Source organism: Pimephales promelas, chromosome 5 (assembly GCF_988280905.1).
Source record: "Pimephales promelas chromosome 5, fPimPro1.hap1.1, whole genome shotgun sequence".
Lineage (NCBI taxonomy): Eukaryota > Metazoa > Chordata > Actinopteri > Cypriniformes > Leuciscidae > Pimephales > Pimephales promelas.
The window spans coordinates 5,884,689-5,904,039 of record NC_142773.1 but is presented as its reverse complement, the minus strand read 5'-3'; the positions used below and the strand labels follow the sequence as shown (position 1 = coordinate 5,904,039).

Genomic DNA, 19,351 nt, shown 5'->3' with positions numbered 1-19,351 from the left:
ACTTAGATCATCTAAAGTAATTTATATTACATCATGTCAGATGTTAAGCAGCATTTGAATGCAAAGACCTCAATACTTGGTAAACAATACACATTGGCGGTAACATTTGATAAGTTTGTTTTTGTGTTTGAATGTGTCATTTTGAGCAAAAGCTTTAATCGAAATGTCACAAAATGTCACCAAGTTACTAATACTGACAACAAAAATCAGTGATAAAACAGTGTAAATACAGCCTGAAACCAGTGAAAAATGAACCTCATTAATTATTCAAGGTCCAGTGCATGATGGGAACCCCAGAATCAGAAAAGTTGAGTAATTTTTACTTCATTTTATTGAGTTGATATTTACACTTTCATTTCTGCTCGGCTGAATTAAGTACTGATATGGAATTTACTTAGTTTTTTTTTTATTCTTGCCTGAACTAACTTTTTCATGTAAATTACATTGGTTTTTTTTTTCAGTAGTATTTACTTCACCAAAAAATCATTTTTTACAATGTGGGACTTTAAGCCTTAAAGTTCTGCTCAATTAAGGGCGTGGCCACTTGAGTGACAGGTGTATTGCTGCTGATGACTAGTAGCTGTCTGTTAGCCATCACGTCACCTTAGCTAATCTGCCTCGATGCCCATTTTCATTTTTCCGGGAGTGACGCGCTGCCAAGATGGCGACGGCTAGCTCCGCCCACTTTGGTCTTCAAAAAGGCTCTTCAGAAACATACGGGTGACGTCACAGACACTATTTCCATATATTTTTACAGTCTATGGAATTGCCACATTGTTAGCATCATAGTTTTATCACGTTGCTAATATTATTTAACAGGACGTTAACATATTTTAACATCTTGTTAGCATTAATTAGCATTTTGCTAACATTATCATGAAGCAGCATGATGCTATCATATTTTAACACATTGCTAACATGAATTAGCATGCTGCTAACATTATTTAACATGGCTGTTTCTCAATATGCATTCTTCAGCATCTTGCGTCCTGGTACTTCGTCATCATCGAAGTTCTATTCCAATTATCAAGAACGCAAGGACACATGAAAGTGGCAGGATGTGTTGGTATCGAGGATGCATCGAATGCAGACTTGAGAGAATCAAACCGTTAAAAATCCCATGTACGGAAGCTTCAAACTTCTCATTTCTCACCATAAACTGTAGTTCTCACTTAAGAGATTTCCTTAAGAAAGAGGTAGCATTTTTATTAGAATATTAAAAAGAATCTTAATATTGATAAAGCATGGCTACTCATTTTCATAAATACACACGGTAAAATAAAAATACATTTGTATGAAAGCAATGTCAATAATAATTTGAAAGAAATGTTAAATAGGTTGTGACATTTGTTTGTGATGTTATGATGTATTTATTGTGCTTTAGTCATTAATCGCTATTTGCTGAGATTACAGTTACTCCACTTTTTTTTGGAAATAGGCTTATTTTACAACTCCCTCAGAGTTAAACAGTTGAGTTTTACCGTTTTCAAATCCATTCAGCCGATTTTCTGATATTTAGAAGAATATCAGTAACCAGACAGTTTCTGGTCTCATTGACTTCCATAGTAGGAAAAAATATATACTATGAAAGTCAATGAGACCAGAAACTGTCTGGTTACTGATATTCTTCTAAATATCAGAAAATCGGCTGAATGTCACAAAGATGTGTTGTGTCCTCGCGTCCTTCCGAGTTCGTTCTTTCGTTTTGCAAGACCGGTCTTAACGGAAACGCAAGTCCGTTCCTTGTGTTCTTGGAATTGAGAAACAGCCGTTGTTAACATTAATTAGCATGTTTCTAACATTATTTAACAAAATTTTAACATGAATTAACATGTCGCTAACATGATTAAACTTGAATTAACATGTTGCTAACATGAATTAACATGTCGCTTCCATGAATTAACATGTCGTTAACCTGAACCATCCTGCTAACATGAATTAACATGTTGCTTACATGAATTAACATGTCGCTAACAGGATTTAACATGTTGTTAACATGAATTACCACCCTGCTAACATGAATTAGCATGTTGCTTGCATGTATTAACACGTCATTAGCATCATTTAGGATTTTTAAAATGTTTTGCTAACATGTTAACACATTGCTAACATCAATTACTATTTTGTTAACGTGATTAAACATGCTATTAACATGAATTAGCATGATTTTACAAGTTTGCTAACATGTCCTTAGCTAGTTGCTAGGCTTTGTTAATGATAGATACGTAGTGCACGAAGCTTAAATGCTCTATTAGAGTTATAAAGGTCGGACCTGAATCTGGTGGTTGTAGCTTTAAAGGTGTAGGATATACAGTCTAAACTTTGGCTCAGAAGAAGTTGTTTAATAGTAGATCAGTAACTTGGCTTATTCAAAAGGTACAATATGTAGGATTTTTCGCCACCAGGGGTTGCTAACCTCTCACAATAACAAAGATGTATCTTGATGACGCAAAGCATTAAACGGAATTAAGGATCTTGTCGTCAAGCTGATGGATCTTTAATGGATGAGTCAATACAGTGATGTTTTTAAAATGACTGTGGTGTGAAGCAGAGCGCGATTGCTAATGAGAGACGTATACCAGCATACGAGTCCAGCGTATATTAAAGAATAAGGACATTTCATTCTAGCAAACTACACGCAAGTGCTGAATTAATACCCACAGCTCAGTTTATTAGACGAAGTAAACTTGAGGTAACGCAGCCATGTTTCATTTTCTCTATCAGCTACACTATCACACTAAATGGCATTTATGTGTGTTGAATGTTGTTTGTTGGTTGTATTAGACTAAGCTAGATCAACATTAGAATAACATACAGATCATATTCTAACATTTCATCATGTTGAACTAAATAACACTGATTAGTTTTATGTACATTTGCTCACCTCTCTAATAAAGTACATGCAACACTCGCATCTCTGTCAAGTCGCAGTTAGTCACGGATGTGAAGCTCTCGGCATCTCGAAAGATGTTGATCTTCGTTTTAGTCCTCTTTTCGTCTCAAAGTCTACTTGCCATGGTTCATAATGTTTGAACAAAACAACAACAGCGTGAGCGTCCTGCTAGGCATAACCCATTTGTCCACATCTGTCGCCATGGTTACTATGGCAGTCTGAGTGGAAACCGAGGGTAACGCGGATATGACGCCATTGACTGGCGACTGGTGACACCCCTGTACACACGTCCCATTTACAATTAGTTGGAAACACTGGGGATATTGTAAGTAATCAATTAAACAAAATATACAACATTGGCCCAGTGGTTTTTGGATATTTTACTGCAAATATCCTACATATTGTACCTTCAAGTCAATTCAAATAATTATTACATTTAAAAATAACTGTTAACGTCGCCCTCTGTGGCAATTTTATCTCTTTGCTTGAAAAGAAGAAATATAATTTTTACTCCACAAACCCCTCATTAACAAACAGACACACAACAGCATAGATTTTCCAGAGATCAATTCACCATAAAACTGTTTCAACTGACAAGATCTCAAAAATGTAGATATTCAGATTAAATGACAAAATTAAAAATATTGTTTACCCTTTCATTAAAAGTGCTGAGATGAGAGTGTCTCATATACCGTCAGGAGAAAAAAATAAGGCTCATCTTACCCGCAACGTTGATATTAAAAAAAATGTACAGTTGTTATTATTATTTAATTACTATTTCTTTCTACTCTCTCCTTATATGACTTCAGTGTTAAAACAGTGCCACGGCAAGCTTTGTTAATCCAGCTTCTCATATTCCCAGCAAGTGTAGAGGAAAAACACAAACAGTCAGTAAGATACCGTAGTATAAATCAACATTTATAATATATCTGTGAATAATTACAGTATGTGCTTTAACATCAGTAGTAATCATTAAAACCTTGCATATTTACACAAAGAGTCCTTAGGTAAAACAGTGCTGTGCCATAATAACCCCCATGAGCGAGGCAGTGTGGAGGAGTGAGGTCAGGCGTCCTCCTCGGGAGTCTGGGCCAGGAGAGTGCGGATCTCCTCCTCGTCGTTCAGGGGGCTTTCCTTGTACTCCTCCTTCAGCCACTCTCGGAACTGAACATACACGTCAACAACTATCATCCAGCATATCCCAGCTGTGTTCATATATAGAAATCGGCGTTTGGATCACGTATTTACATGAAACAAACATATAAAGATACTGTATCATTGTATTTGATATGCAAATTTCGGTTACACTTTTTTTAAGGTGTCTTTGTTTTAATTATATATTTAAGTACCGAGTAATAATAATTAACTACATGTACTTACAGGGTTAGGATTAGGTTGAGAGTTAGTTGCGTGTAATTGTGCATAATTCATAGTTAAAACTATAGTTACTACATTTAACGTATGTAACAATGACATTAAAATAAAATGTTCTAAGGCCTCTAAATGATCAAAATGATGAAATCTTTTGGTGGAAAAACCCTATGCTAACATGTTAAAATCATGCTATTCCATGCTAAAACATGTTCTCCCTTTAAGTTTATCCTGAATGGTCTTATCAAACTATAAAAGGTAAGAATGAAACGGGACCCTTCGCTAAGCCACGCCCGAAAACCGCCACTGGCCAATCATGTCTTAGCAACCATAACTATGCGCGGAAGGTCTGGCAAGCTTTCGAACGAGGGAAACATGCTGAAGCATTGTGCGTATGGATTGTGCAAATCTGAAACCGGTATACTAAAAGTTTGGACGGGGGAGAGGAATTGTTTTCCTTCCAGAAAATCTAAAAGCCAAGGGGAGAAATGATTGGCGTGATCAAGCATCTATGTGCGAGACCCATTCACAACTACTGGTAAATGTCGACATGCTTAACAAAAACACCTATTGCTTTAAAATATTGACGGTTCTTTGGTCATAATGATAACGTAAAATAAGACGATTAAAGAGACAAGACAAAGGCTCACTGACATACTTTAAAATTTATTTCAGCATTTTGTTAATCGACGTCCTAACGTTATCTACCCCTTACTGAGTAGCCTAACTTAACTCAATCCGATCGCGGCTCTCCCGGTATTAGTGTTATTTCACAAGATTTGTTGATAAGCTGTTTGATTTATAATTATTAAGATTATTTTCACATACCCTGCTGTGTATGAACAGAGCTGTTCCTCAATTTGTGTTTCCCATTTGAACGGTCAGCGTATGAGGCGCTGCTGCTTGCGCTGGGACTATAACGTTAGGCTTTAACTTCAATTTTTAAGAAATTATTCTCTAATCGGTTGCATATAATGTCGTGAATATATCCCTCGAATGCATACTGTAGTCCCTTTTGTCTTGCTCTCTCAGATATTTCACTTGTTCGCCAAAAAATTACTAATTATCTCATTGAAATGTCTGATACCGGGTGCATCCACACTATAATAGATGGGCCAGCCGCGAAAGCTTGACAGGCGTAGCAACAGTAACTAGGGAGGGCGGGGCTTAGCAAAGGGTCAATTGTGCTGCTTCTGTCACTAGTTTCAGTGTTTGAGGGGGAAAATATAATACTGTTCATACAGCGCACCGTTAACGCGACTGCGCGGAGCATCCGAGTCGGCAGGTTCGCGTAACAAAACCAGCCCAATCAAAGCCAAAACTAGCCCAAAACTAACCCACTTTACACATGTAAAACATTTCTTAACCTGGGGTCAGAAGCAGGGTGTAGAACGACGATAACCCAGGGTTGCACATACACATGGTCATTGAAATGGTCAAATCTTTACAGGTTTGTAAAGACACTGCCACAATAACAAACCCATTTGATTAAGATCATCCACCTTCAAACATGAACTCATGAGGTTCAAAAGGCACATCTTCGTTTTGGTGCTGCCAACCACTGACAATGTCATTTCACGCATCACATGTGGAGGAATCACCTGCTGTAGTTGAGTGCTCTCGAACTCCATCAGCTGCGTCTGGAAGCCCACATTAGGTGAAGCACAGGGTCTCGCCAGCTTCACCGCGGCCAGAGCGTCCTGGCAGCCCAGAGAAGTGACGGTCATGATGTAGGCCACCACCAGCGTCACGCTGCGTGACACGCCAGCAAGACTGTCACAGGACATCAAAAATCAGCCACTCGCTAAAGTCATTCATGTTTACACTGGTATTGTGGCTGTTTTGTGCCATTCACTTTCACACTGTTGCTAAATTATATCACTTTGTACACTCTTCTTATCACAGTCCTGCAAACATGAGAGAATTTACTTACAATTGCTGTCTTGTGGTAAAAAAATGAGAGCTTGATGAGTTTTGAAATGTATCCGGATTAATATATACATACATTAGTTTCTTTTACTGATTTGATTCTTTATTTTCACAAAAGTTGACATTAAAGGGATACTTCAGGATTTAGCATTAAGCTTTGTATTAGTAGAAAACCTGTAGCATTTTCGAATTACCGTGCTTTCCACCCTCATATCCCCCTGAGACGAGAGATTTGTGTATTTTTTGTCTGGAAAAAATCCTCAGATGACGCAAAAAATCGTAATTTTGCATCATCGGAGGATTTTTTGTCCAGAGGCTAAAGATTACAGTCAGTAGTAGCGGCTGTCCCGCATGTTCTCAACCCGCCCATAGAGGGTGGATCTCACTCACAGAATGAACACACAGTGTCAGACATCTTTTTTTGGAAGCTAAAGCCTGGTTCACACTACATGATTTTAAAACGTCGGGCTGAACTGTGCGGTTCACACTACATGACTTGCTCTCAGTGAAATCAGGAGTGTTCAAGTTGTTTAGCTGTTCACACCACACAACACAACGTGATTGATCCACAACAGGAGTTAACGCACTACACGAGTTGACAACGCACTACATAGAGATACAACCACGATCGGATGATAAGAGCATATCATTTGTGACTCAATGAGAGCTGTTTCAGTACTATGGTACGGTCTTAATCCTGAAAATAATCAAATAAATAACGAGTTGACAACAACTCTGTCACCCAACGATTCTATCTGGTCTAGAAATCACCTTTTGTCACGAAAAACCACGCAATAAAATGAACCAGAAATGACGCGAAACTGCAGAGAAGAACACAACGGAAACTAGTGCTGCACGCTGTTTGCAAAAAAAAAAAATGCAAAAACGAAAAGAAAAAGTACGATTTACCTGGTGTCCTCAACCCATGCGTGGCTATGATTGGCTGTACTCATGACATCACTGAGGTCGAGTCGCGCGACTGCTCTGGATATCTAGCAGGCTAGATATTTTTTGGGGCTCGGCGACGCGTCTGCAAACGTTTTCGCTGCGTTGTTGGCTCTTTCATACTAACAGATTGGCAAGCGTTCATCGTCCGCCAATCCCCCGCGATTTGCACGCGATAACACCCTGACCTGTCGGCAAGCTCAACGATTTGCAAAACGGGCTTAAATCGGGCTTAAAATCCTGTAGTGTGAACTTGGCTTAAGCTAGCAGGCTCTTGTTCTGTGGAGAAAGCTGAGTGTAGGGGTTACCATCCTCTTTTCCCCGGACATGTCCGGCCATCGATGTCCGGGATTTTACATGCACACCTTTTGTTTCAATCTAACTGAATTCATTCCGATTTGTGAATCTGAATGTCGTGTTTACATGAACGCTAAACAAGTGATTGGTTCATGTGCGTTTTAACATTGCAAAGAAAATTCCCGCTCCTCCGCGAGAGATATGAGACCGGTGCATCTCGAAATCCTGGGCAGACTCATCACGGAGACTCACTAGTAGCCTAGACTTGTTGTTTGACTAATGCGCTCTGTTACCGGTAGGCGTGGCCTCCTAGGGCAGCAAAGAAAGTGCATTCTGGGAGTTGTTGTCTTTCATCCGCATAAGCCAAAAATACATTTTCTGGCTTTTCTCAGTCTAGAAAGCTCCAAATTCAAAAATAATTTCACATTTCTTCTACATACAAGACCCATTTTAAATACACATTCATCTTTCCAGATGTGAAGTAATAGAACTACAGGGCGATACGACATTGGATTACTGCCGTTTGTTTAGGTTAGGGATTACAACGAGCCTTCAAGCATTCAACTTCATAGACGTTGCGAGAGGTTCACATTTCAAAGTTCAAACCTCAGAATGACGTTTCCCAGAATGAAGCTCTCTACACATACGTATATGCTGCATTATATTCTCATGTTAAACAGTGAGGCTCGTGTTTACTGTTGTTTATGGGAAGTTCAAAAATAGCCCACCCCCCTTGACACCTAGTTATCAGCCGTTCACATTATCACACTGGGCTCGATTAGGGCTGGTATCTTGGTTGTGTGCACATTTTGCTTCCTCTTAAGGTAGGCTCTTATATCTTGGTGCATGCAACCATAAGGGTCTACTAACATCAGTTCATTTACAGTGTAGAACATGCAGCACAAACAGGGCTTGACGTTAACTTTTTTGCTCAGTAGCCACTGAGGCAAATGGTTTTTCAAAGTTACTCAGCATTTTCACTGGCCACAAATTTGGCATCGATGCCATGGGAAAAACTGCCATATAGATATTTTTAATAATTTGGCAGCAGGATTTTTAGGCTGCTGTCACTTTAAGACCTGAAGCATGGATCCATTATACTGTTACACATGCGTTTTCTTTCTCAATGGTTTACATTCTCTTAAAACATACTGTGACTATATTTACGCGAATACTCGCCAAGACCGACATTTTGTCATTATTTTGTATATGTGACTGTTTAAGTGCAAAAATAACTCAATTTAGTACTGAATGGTGGATTTATTTTAGCACACTTTAGGTTTGAGGCCAAAATCTGCAGAAAATTTGTATTGGAAGCATTTCAGTATCGATATGTATCGTAAAAACGATATTTTTGACAACACTAAATTGCACTTAATTATTTCAGATGTCCTTTTAAAAGACTACAATTGAAAAATGTATATATTATATATAAAATTCAACCCGCCAAAGTGTCTAGAAGAGGTGAAATGTCAATGTCAAGCCCTACAAACCCCTCACTTACCAGTGAACTAGACAGCCCTCCCCTTTCAGTCGGGACTTGTGAATGAACGTAATGCTCTCCTTAAAATGCTGAATGCTGTGGAAGGGAAAGAGAGCAATTTTTTCAACCACATATAGGTCTACACAGAAGTGACACAACTGAAATGAAATATAACCTCTTTTAATGAAGTAATGCCATTTTGGACACTGAAGACGCACTTAATGTATGAATGTGAAATATTTGTTTTGACATTTTGTTATCTAATGCATTGACATTCAGGCAGGAAGTGAGCCTTAAAAAGAGTTCACCAAAAGATATCTTAAAGAAATGTTTTGTTTTTTTAACAATGAAAGTCAATGGGGTCCAAAACAACTTTTGCTGTATGGAGGTGAGGGGGACAACATAGGGGTGAGAACATTTTTTGATTACATTTGGTCAGTTTTGGTTCATCTACATGTCATAAAGGTCTGCGTTCAGACTATGACGCAGACAGCGCAGTTCCTCCAGTGGCGGGAAGGTCGTGACAGTAAACGGAGAATTACGAGACATCCTGTACACATGATGATTTCCAGATGCAGATTGCTTATAGCGGCCTTCACAGTTCCAGTCAAAATTTATGTAGGCTTGATATAAGAGACGAGTTCAAGAGACAAGTTCAAGCGGAGTCAGTATTGTACGTGAAACAGCGTTAAAACACTGGCCTAAATATTAAATGTATTATTCAAAAATTACCCTTGATTATCCTTGATTATAATTGGTTGTATAAAGTATTTGAGTAAATGTTATTAGTAACTTGTTGGCTACCTTGTAGTTTTACAGAGTATCAAAGATATTAGCTACCTTTACTCTCCACTTGACTACATCTTTGAGTAAGAATATACTCTTTAATCCAGTGCATTTGTGATATTGTATTACTTTACTTATTACATTTTGCAAGGCATCTAACTTTTTCTGCGTTTTTTTTTTTTTTTTTTGCGGTTTATTGGAGGTCCTTTATCTTGTGCGTTTGGCCTTTACTCACATTTACTCACCCAAACTTGTCAACAAGCCTACTTAATGTGGATGTGTGTGCATTAGCAGGTAGTTGTGAATCCCAGGTGTGTGTGATATATGAGATGAGAGCATGACTGCATGAAACCAGTGCAAGCTGACTTCAACTACTTGATTTTACTTCACATTATACAAGTATTATGTTGAAGAGAACTTTTTGAAGGATATTGGCTTATTTGTGGCCTCTGAGCACTTGAGCTTAACAAAGACTTGAGTGTTTGTAGACGTTTAAGAGGCTGTTGTGTCGACCTTTATTTATTCCAATATCGAGTAGTTCAAATTTATTTTAATTTTAGAAAATAAACATGATTGCTTTCCTCACAAATTAACCATTTCTTCTTTTTCACTGGCATGTCTCTAACATTCAGTACAAGTAAGATACTTAAATACTTACTATTAAAATCAGATACTTTCACTCCCCGGTTTCACAGACAAGTCTTAACCTTCAAATGGTCTTCGTTTCCTGTTTACACTTCTGGGCTTCGGCAATTGATTGAATAATTGTACAAAAATATACATTTTTAATCATACAATTAATACAGTATATCATTTTTTTTGTTTGTTTACTTCTCATCTATTCATTAATGCTGTGTTTTGGAGATATAAAGTACTTTTGTATCCATATACCACACAATTCCTCTACACCATTAGCTTGCATATGAAATATTATTTTTTATGATACATTGCATTTATGCTCTAGTACTAGGCCTTCATTTCTGTGTAAAAAATTTCAGATTTATGCCAGATTTTTTTTTTTTTTAACACATGAAAAAAAATTTTTTTTTTTTTTTTTTTACATGTCTCATTCATTTCAATGTGGGGTCATATTGACCCCGAAGACCAGAAGTGTAAAAATTTTTTTTTACATAGGCCTACCTTCAGAACAACCGAATCAAGACCAGTTTTTTTGTGTGCATATAGATAGATAATGTATGAAAAGTCACAAAATCTTATTCCACTGATGAAGGGAACCTTTTTTTTTTAATTAAGTAAACGTCGAATGGGGTCGTATAGACCCCATGACCCAATTGAGGGCTACGTCTAGTACCAGACTAAAATGCATGTTTGAGCTGTTTAAACTGAGAGCAAATTGCCACTGTTTTGTCTCATGTTTTTTTTTTTTTCCTAAGGCATGTTTATTTAAAATACTTAAATACCCTAATTGAACTAATCCTGACTTAATCTCAGCCCTGTCTGTGACACCAGGCTACCATTTTCATTTTTGGGTGAACTACCCTTCAGCTAATTGTGCTCTACTTGTTCTTGGTCCCATACTAAAAAAAAAAAAAAAAAAAAGAAAAAAAAAAAAGACTCTGGTATTTCCATTCACATGTACAGTACCAATCTTTTGATTTGATATATTTAAGTGATTATGCTTTTTAATGCACAAAATGAGCCAGATGGACAGCATGATGGACAAGTTCTGCTCTACACAAGCACTCACAAAGATAATTTAGAGCAGAGCAAAACTAGAAAATCAGATTTAATATTTGTTTAATTATAAAATGCCCTGATATTCACAGGTTTTCCACGATCAGGTCAGGTTGGTCAAGTCTTCACGACATGAGCTACGACTGATTATTCTGTCAAAAAATGATTCTGTGGAGAAGTAAAAACTACACCTAAATAAGTTAGATCAGGCAATAATAAAAAAAAAAAACAACAAAGTAAATTCTATATTAGTACAATTTTAGCTTGTAGATTAAGTAAGAAATAATTGACGACGAGCCTGTGAATTATTCGAAAAATACTGCATACCTGCAAAGAGTTTCCCTGAATAAGTGCACACCTTAGCACAGCTGTCAACCAATCAGAATCAAGCATTCAACGGCCCCGTAGTATAACATCTAATTATCAACGTTTTAACATCAAGCAAAAACTACTCAACTTTCTGATACTGGCGTTCCCATCATGCACTAGGACATGCATTTATCATTTGTTGATAAGATTTGTAAAATCTGGAGTTAATCTTCTCCTCAAAATGACATTCATACTCAAAACTCTTCCAATGAACGTTACTGTTATTGTCTACCGTGCACTAAGCATTGAGATCTGTGTTCGTTATGTAAATATGTTGTCTACACAACATCTATTGTATTATTAAATAACATGTTCTAAATAAAGCATACACTCTGAAAGCATATTGTTAATAAACTTACTTACAAATTACTCAAACTTTAACTGGACAGGTTAAAGTTACTGGTAACACTTTACAATAAAGTTGATTAGTTAACTACCTTAGTTAACATGAACTAAGAATTAACAATACTTCTACAGCCTTCAAATGATCATTTCACCATTTACTAATACTCTATTCAAATTTGTTAACTGTTTGAACGCTGAATGGACAATGACTGAGGAGAGATGAGTTTCCATTAACTTGAACTTAACGACTTAAATATTACTTTTTACCTCATATTAAGTCTAGGATTTTTTTGGGGGGTGTAGCAGCCCACCACAGAAGAATGAATGTAGCTGAAACACTGATTAACATAATAAAACCTTGTTGCATTGTCTTACTATTTGAATATCTACTAGCATATCTACTTGTTGCTACTAGCAACAAAACACAGGCATTATTTAGCTTGAAACTGTCCAGATAGAAATCCAGAAATCTGACTGTGGTTTCTCTTAAGCATCAACATCACGGTCAGGTACGGTAGCGTTTCCTCCAGAACATCCATCCATTTGACAGGACCAGGATGAGAAAGGGATGGGTTTGTCCAGTTTGGTTAAAGAGGGTCAGTTTCACATTACGCATGGCCGGGTTTCGCAGGCTCGTAGGGGTGACAAGAGGGCTGATGGTAAAGGGGGGATAAAAATAAAGGCGTAGTGAGACCAAGGCATCACTGCAAAACCCAGCTCATAACTTCCTTCCTGAACCAAGAGAGCCACAAGAGGAAGTGTGCGTATGTGCGGGTCTCTACGTGCTTGTGTGTGTTAATACATGTGCACTCAAGGGTGAAACTACTTTGATATGACATGTACAAACCAACATCACAGACTGGGTGTAATGAAGGGAACTGCATGTGTAAATGCAGAACTTATTAAAACGTTTGCTTGTGAAAAGCATCGACATCTTCAGGTTGCCACAGTTACTCGCGCTGCCCACTGGCGGCCAGCTAGTAGCAAACACGCCCGTCAGAAATGCACCAAGCCTACTTACAGGTTTTGCGTGGGCGAATCTGCTGCTGAGATGCAAAGATAAGTCATCTCCTAAAGAAACAGAGGAAAGAAGGAGATGTGCTCTAATATGTCTCTAAATCACATGTGATGGAGCAAAACTCAAATATGAAAGACAGTGAACCTTTTGTTTGGTCAAATCCAGAGTTTTTTGTTGCACATGCCCACAATGCGTTCATTTCAGTACCAAACTCAAAACATAGCACTCTCAACACTTATTTAATTTTTTGAGTTTTACTTGCTTAATTTTGTCAATACATTGGAAAAAACTAGTGCCGTCAAACGATTAAAATATTTAATCGCGATTAATCGCATTAATGTCATAGTTAATTCGCGATTAATTGCACATTTTTATCTATTCTAAATGTCTTTTGATTTCTTTTTTTACATTATTTTTTATCAACATGGGAAAGTGGATTGGCTTGTTTAGTGCAAATGGTTGTTTTAATTATTATTATTGAAAATAACATTGGAATAGTGCTCAATTTCACACTAACATATACAAATAATCGCTCACACAATGTAACACTGTCTATCAATAAATGGGTGAAAGAAATACTGACGAGGTCCTGATATTGGCGAGGGGGTGGAGAATTCGCATCATCTGTGTTTGTGTGTGTGTGTGTGCTTGGCCATCATCAAGGGGTGTTTCAGACTGGACGTGCTGGGATGATGATAGCCCAGTTCACAACGACAAAACACAGATCACTTGGTCTTGTTAATGGGACAATTTGGCAACTTTTTAAAAGTAAAAAGTAAACTTTAAAAGTAAAAGTTTAAAACTTTCCATTCAGAATCTTAGGGCATCCATTTCGTCCGTCTCGCGCTCGTCATCCACTCAAAACGTTACGTTACTATTTGGCCGGCTCGCAAGCCAACGAGTGTGTGCGGTACAAAACGTCCGTTTTGTTGCTTTTTCGACCAAAGTGCAAGCGGATCTGGCTTGACCGTAAACAAAACAACAGGTACGACGCACACACTCGTTTGGGCTTGCGAGCCGGCTTTGAGTGGATGACGAGCGCGAGACGGCGATAAAAAAATTAACGCAGTTAAAATGGGTTTGCGTTAACGCCGTTAATAACGCGTTAAACTGACAGCCCTAGAAAAAACGCAACAAATTAAAAGGTATACTCCACCGTTTTTTTCATATTAAACTATGTTATTCCCTTAACTAAGACCTCTCTGGTGCTCGAGACACTGTGATAGCACTTAACTAGCTCAGTTCATTCAATATGCGCCAAGCAGAGAAGCGACCAAACACCTCCACCTTTTCCCTATTTAAATACAGTTACATGAAAAGTGTAACTCGACCTAGGACGGTGCCACAAAATAAAACGTTGCGCTTCTTAACTGGCATAGTTAAGTGCTATCAAAGTGTCTCGCGCGCCAGAGCAATTTAGTACTGAGACGAGAGCGGTATGGATCAACTCGTTGTAGTTAAAGGAATAACATAGTTTAATATAAAAAAAAAAATGGTGGAGTATCCCTTTAAGTTTAGTTCAAATGAAAAAAGTAATGCTTTCGGTACAAGTAATTGGGTGCAAAAGTGCTGATTTTCCTGCAAGAGTCAGTGTATCTGCAGAATTTCAGACTTTTTAAGATCTGCACAAATAAAATTAACACTGTTTGTCCCAACAGAACACAAAAAGTGAAAATAAATCTTGTTCACTATCAAATCTCCTGATAATTTACACTCCCCCATGTCATCCAAGATGTTCATGTCTTTCTTTCTTCAGTTGAAAAGAAATTACGTTTTTTGAGAAAAACGCTTCTCCATATAGTGATTTCAATGGGGTCCAACGGGTCGAAGGTCCAGATGTGAGATTCAGTGCAGCTTCAAAGTATCGACACGATCCAGCCGAGGAATAAGAGTCTGATCTAGACAAACCAGCGGCCATTTTATAAGAAAATAAACATACTTTTTAACCACAAGTGTTCATCTTGCATGTCCACTACCTCACGCATTAGGTAATCATGTTGGAAAGAGTAACGTGACATAGGCGAATAATGTAGTGAAGGGTGTATAAGCAAAGTATAAGCTCTTTTTTGTAAAGGGCGTTTGACTTAGTCTTTATAAACACTGGGTCGGTATTTCCCCCTACGTCACGCTTGACCTTTCAACCTGATTAATAATGTGTGTGGTGCATCACAGATAGTGCAAGACCAGCATTTGTGGTTGAAAAAAATGACTATTTTCTTAAGAAATTCCCCAAAAACCTTAATTTCTTTTCGACTGAAGAAATAAAGACATGAACATCTTGCATGACGTGGGGGAGGAGATTTTAATTCTGAAGTGAACAAATCCTTTAAAGGACAAGTTTGGTATTTTACAATTAAAGCCCTGTTTTGAGATTGTTTCTGATGAAATAGAGTGGTTAAGATTGTTTTTAAGACAGATGCTGCTGTCCCGAGGATTTTCGGATTCTGTGGTAGCACCCCACACCTCTACAATGGTAGCATAGGTGCACAGGAACATCTTATTGTATCTTCACATTGTACATTGTATCTTCTGTGATGTGCTATATTATTCCGTCGCCTGGAAACGGAAATGCTGTTTTTTGTATTCTTTCTGTTGTCTTATGCAGTCGCGGTGTCGTAGGCTACACTATACAAGTGGTTTGCTTGCAATTGGCAAAGGTCCATTATCGCCACCAACCAGTGGTGGAATGTAACGAAGTACAAATACTTTGTTACTTTACTTAAGTACATTTTTCACGCATCTTTACTTTACTTAAGTAAAATAAATAGTGCATACTTTTTACTTTTACTTCGTTACATTTTTCAGAAATTATTATACTTTCTACTCCACTACATTTCTACAACTTCTGTTACTTTTTCAATACATTTTCTGATCAGTTTTTCCCCTGCCAAAACGTAATCTGACCGTCCGTTCGTTGCACGTTTGTCTCACCAGTGACGTTTGGTTGCCATAGATACATCAACCCGGTCACACTAAATGCGTCTCGCACGCAGTGCGTTTATCGTGCAATTTAAACGCGAAAATTTTATTTTACGTGCATAGGAAACACACCGTGTGTAATATACGTTTGGTTAGGATTATGGCAAGCCAAGAGGTTCAGAATTACACCATAAATGAATCACGTTTACTGCCAAACATAGTTATTAACATATAGTAATAAGCATGATGTGTAGCTATATTGCCTAATTGCAAGCTTGTTTCAGAATTTTTTTCCCATCATTATTGAACATGATTATAGGAGTATTAAGTTGAATGCGTTAGAATTAAATGTTTTATTAATCATTAGAAAATAGACATTAAGAGAATAAATTGTTATGCAAGTACTTTTACTTTTAAGAGTTAAAGTACATTTAAAATCAGGTACTTTTTACTTAAGTATGGTTGTCATTGTGTTACTTCTACTTTTACTAAAGTAAATATTTATCTGGATATTTGTACTTTTACTTAAGTACTGAGATTCAGTACTTCCTCCACCACTGCCACCAACTGGGCTGGAGTGTCTATTATTGTTTATATATAGTGCTTTCCAACAGTGTTTTACCATTCGTTGTAGACCTATTTTTCCGAACGCCTCACAACCGTACATTCTTCCGTTGAGAGCTTGAATAATAGACACTCCAGCCCAGTTGGTGGCGCTAATGCACCTTTGCCAATTGCAAGCAAACCGCTTGTATAGTGTAGCCTACGACACCGCGACTGCACATGACTACAGAAAGAATACAAACAACCCCATTTCCGTTTCCAGGCGGCGGAGCAATAACGGACATCACAGAACATACAATACAAGTCAATGGAGTTGTACAAAAACTACGATAAAACCTGTTGGAAAGCATCTTTTGCAGCGATTTTTGTGTGAGCATATCAGTGAACACTCCAGACCACTCGGTGAGTTTCACGTCTTTGTAAACTAAAGTTGTATGCATTTTATGAAGGATTGTTCCTTTGCACCTATGCCAACATTGTAGAGGTGTGGGGTGCAACCACAGAATCCAAAAATCCTCAGGACAGCAGCATCTGTCTGAAAAACATTCTTAACCATTCTATTTCATCAGAAACGATCTTAAAACAGGGCTTTCATTGTAAAATACCGAACTTGTCCTTTAATTAAACCTGTTCAGCTGCTAAACAGGGTAAAATACTGAGTGTGTAGTGTCATCATTCAGCTGACTTGACACTGATCTCGTATATATTTTGAAGACATGAAAAAATGAGACGAACTACCTGTAAAATGGGAGCGGCGGTGTCATGGATCGAGAGGATGTGCGTGATGTTGTTTCTCGCTAACTGCTCCCTGTCTCTGGCATCTGTAAATAAATAAATACACATTTATCATCTTTCCTAAACATGCACCTTATTAAAAATGGTGTTTTTGCTTCCTGTGTTGTCCATTCTTACCTTTGAAGTTACCCAAGTACAGGTCTGGCAGAACCTGGGACGACACAAGCAGTGTTTGTTCAGTCACAAGCAGACCACAATAATACAAAACCACATACAGCACTAAAAAAAATAGATAATTAATAAGATACCTTTTTTCACTCATGTGTCTCTTGACTGTTCACTCAATAGGGGTGAAAAAAGACTCAACTTCCATTTCATGTTGACTTTAAAGTCCCCACGAAACCGAAAACATTAACATAGCCCGCCCCTAACCCATCACTCACATGAAACCATGGCAACAATTAGCAAACGGAAACATTTTCTACAATCTAACCTCAAGTCCTGCCCTACAATTATTTCCTCAACGATAATCCGTTTCACTCAGATAATTTGTCCTAGCACTGAAGAAAACACAGTCACAAATTTAGACTCTTCTGATTTTGTGAATAAATGTTACCCTGGTCTGATTTCTGATCTCCTATTTTAGTGAACAGTGCATTCTTCATGGAGGCTGTGAATGATTTTATCTAAAAAAAAAAAATGTGTAAAATGACCAAAACAACGATAACACACAAGGATGAAATTATGTTGCCATGGTGCTTATGTGCGGTTGCTATTATTGCTATGAGCGATTTTTATTTATTTTTTTTCCACAATACTGTGCAGATGTTTCGAGTCGCTGTCTGGGTGTTGTGGGCTGTTGCCATAGACATATACACTAGACCTCACCTTGGCTACGGCAGTTCATTGGAACGAATGCGTCATTAGAGCCGCCATCTTGAAACAGGGGAGCCCCTCCACTTTAATGCATCAGCGTCAATGTAGTAGACACAGGTCTAACGGAAATAAAATCACCATAAATCATCATGAATGCGATTTTTCTTGTTTTTTTGGTTTGTTCCAACGATCAGACATGTATTTATCATTGATTCCAAAAAGATTTTTTTTTTTAAACATTCTTCCTAGTTCAGATTTCATCGGTGAACATCATACGCTGCACAAAAGTCCGCCACCATCAATGAATTCGAAGTAAAGGCAGAGATAGCAGCCTTACCTAGCTACTTCCTATGACAAGACCCCTGTTCCAAGATGGCGGCGGTTTTGACGCATGCTTAGAACCCCAAGGTGAGGTCTAGAGTTTATGTCTATGGGCTGTTGCCAGAACATTGCTAAATTTTGTTGCTAAAGTGGTCTACTTGTCAGCACACTAAGTGGACGTTGCAGCACGTTGCTATGCGTGGTTGCTAGCGTGTTGTTGGTTGTTTATAGGCAGTTACTTACTGGCCAAAGTAAAAAAAAAGAAAAGTCCATCTTCAATATTATTTGTGAGATTTTTTTTTCAACCGTTTTAGTAACCGCGCAACTCCTCAACAAAACATATAGCAGCTAACGTTAGTTTGAGGAATCATTCATAACCGTCACAAAACTTTCATACTTAGTGATTTGTTCAAATCTCTAGCACAAAGTATAAGTGACGCTTTCCTCAGCCAACATCATTAATAAGCACAAACACTTGAAAGGCAGCGTATAGTTTGTTCGTGCATCGATTATTGCCACGTCGATCGATAATCCCTTTCAAACTCACAGACGTGAACAAGCACTAACTTACAGAAGGAGATGAGGGAAGCATGTCCATATACCTTATTTATTCCGTTTCCCATGCCAAGGTGTTTGTTAGCAGTGGCTACTAGTATTTCAGGAGTCCGCTTAAACGAGATTTGTAACGTTAACGTACCAGTATATCAACAGTTTTGAATCATTATAAACGCTCACAACACAAGCCTCACATCCAACTTGTCGTGCTCACTCCAATCTGAGTGAGTTCCTGGAGCCTCTCTTAAAG

At 37.9% G+C, this 19,351-nt stretch overlaps 1 protein-coding gene across 3 annotated transcripts; it reads right to left on the bottom strand.

Moving 5' to 3' along the window:
- Positions 1-3,790: 3,790 nt before the first annotated feature.
- Positions 3,791-19,330, bottom strand: dusp22b (dual specificity phosphatase 22b). 3 transcript variants are annotated; one of them, XM_039660113.2, is made up of 7 exons: positions 19,118-19,330; positions 17,527-17,560; positions 17,353-17,435; positions 13,135-13,184; positions 8,940-9,014; positions 5,866-6,037; positions 3,791-4,057 (listed from the first exon to the last, which is right to left on the bottom strand). In XM_039660113.2, exons 1-7 carry the CDS (start codon positions 19,142-19,144, stop codon positions 3,959-3,961), a joined length of 540 nt encoding a protein of 179 aa, XP_039516047.2. In that variant the 5' UTR covers positions 19,145-19,330; the 3' UTR covers positions 3,791-3,958. The 3 variants fall into 3 exon arrangements, with proteins under 3 accessions (XP_039516047.2, XP_039516056.2, XP_039516063.2); XM_039660122.2 differs by having other exon boundaries at positions 19,149-19,330; XM_039660129.2 differs by having other exon boundaries at positions 3,961-4,098.
- Between the last annotated feature and the right edge of the window lie 21 nt (positions 19,331-19,351).

Excerpts from the sequence above, each read along its gene's own strand:
- dusp22b (XM_039660113.2), bottom strand. The coding sequence starts at position 19,144 with ATGGACATGCTTCCCTCATCTCCTTCT. Across the intron at positions 17,561-19,117 it reads TGCTTCCCTCATCTCCTTCT|GTTCTGCCAGACCTGTACTT; the intron begins GTAAGTTAGTGC and ends GTGTCGTCCCAG. Across the intron at positions 17,436-17,526 it reads GTACTTGGGTAACTTCAAAG|ATGCCAGAGACAGGGAGCAG; the intron begins GTAAGAATGGAC and ends ATTTATTTACAG.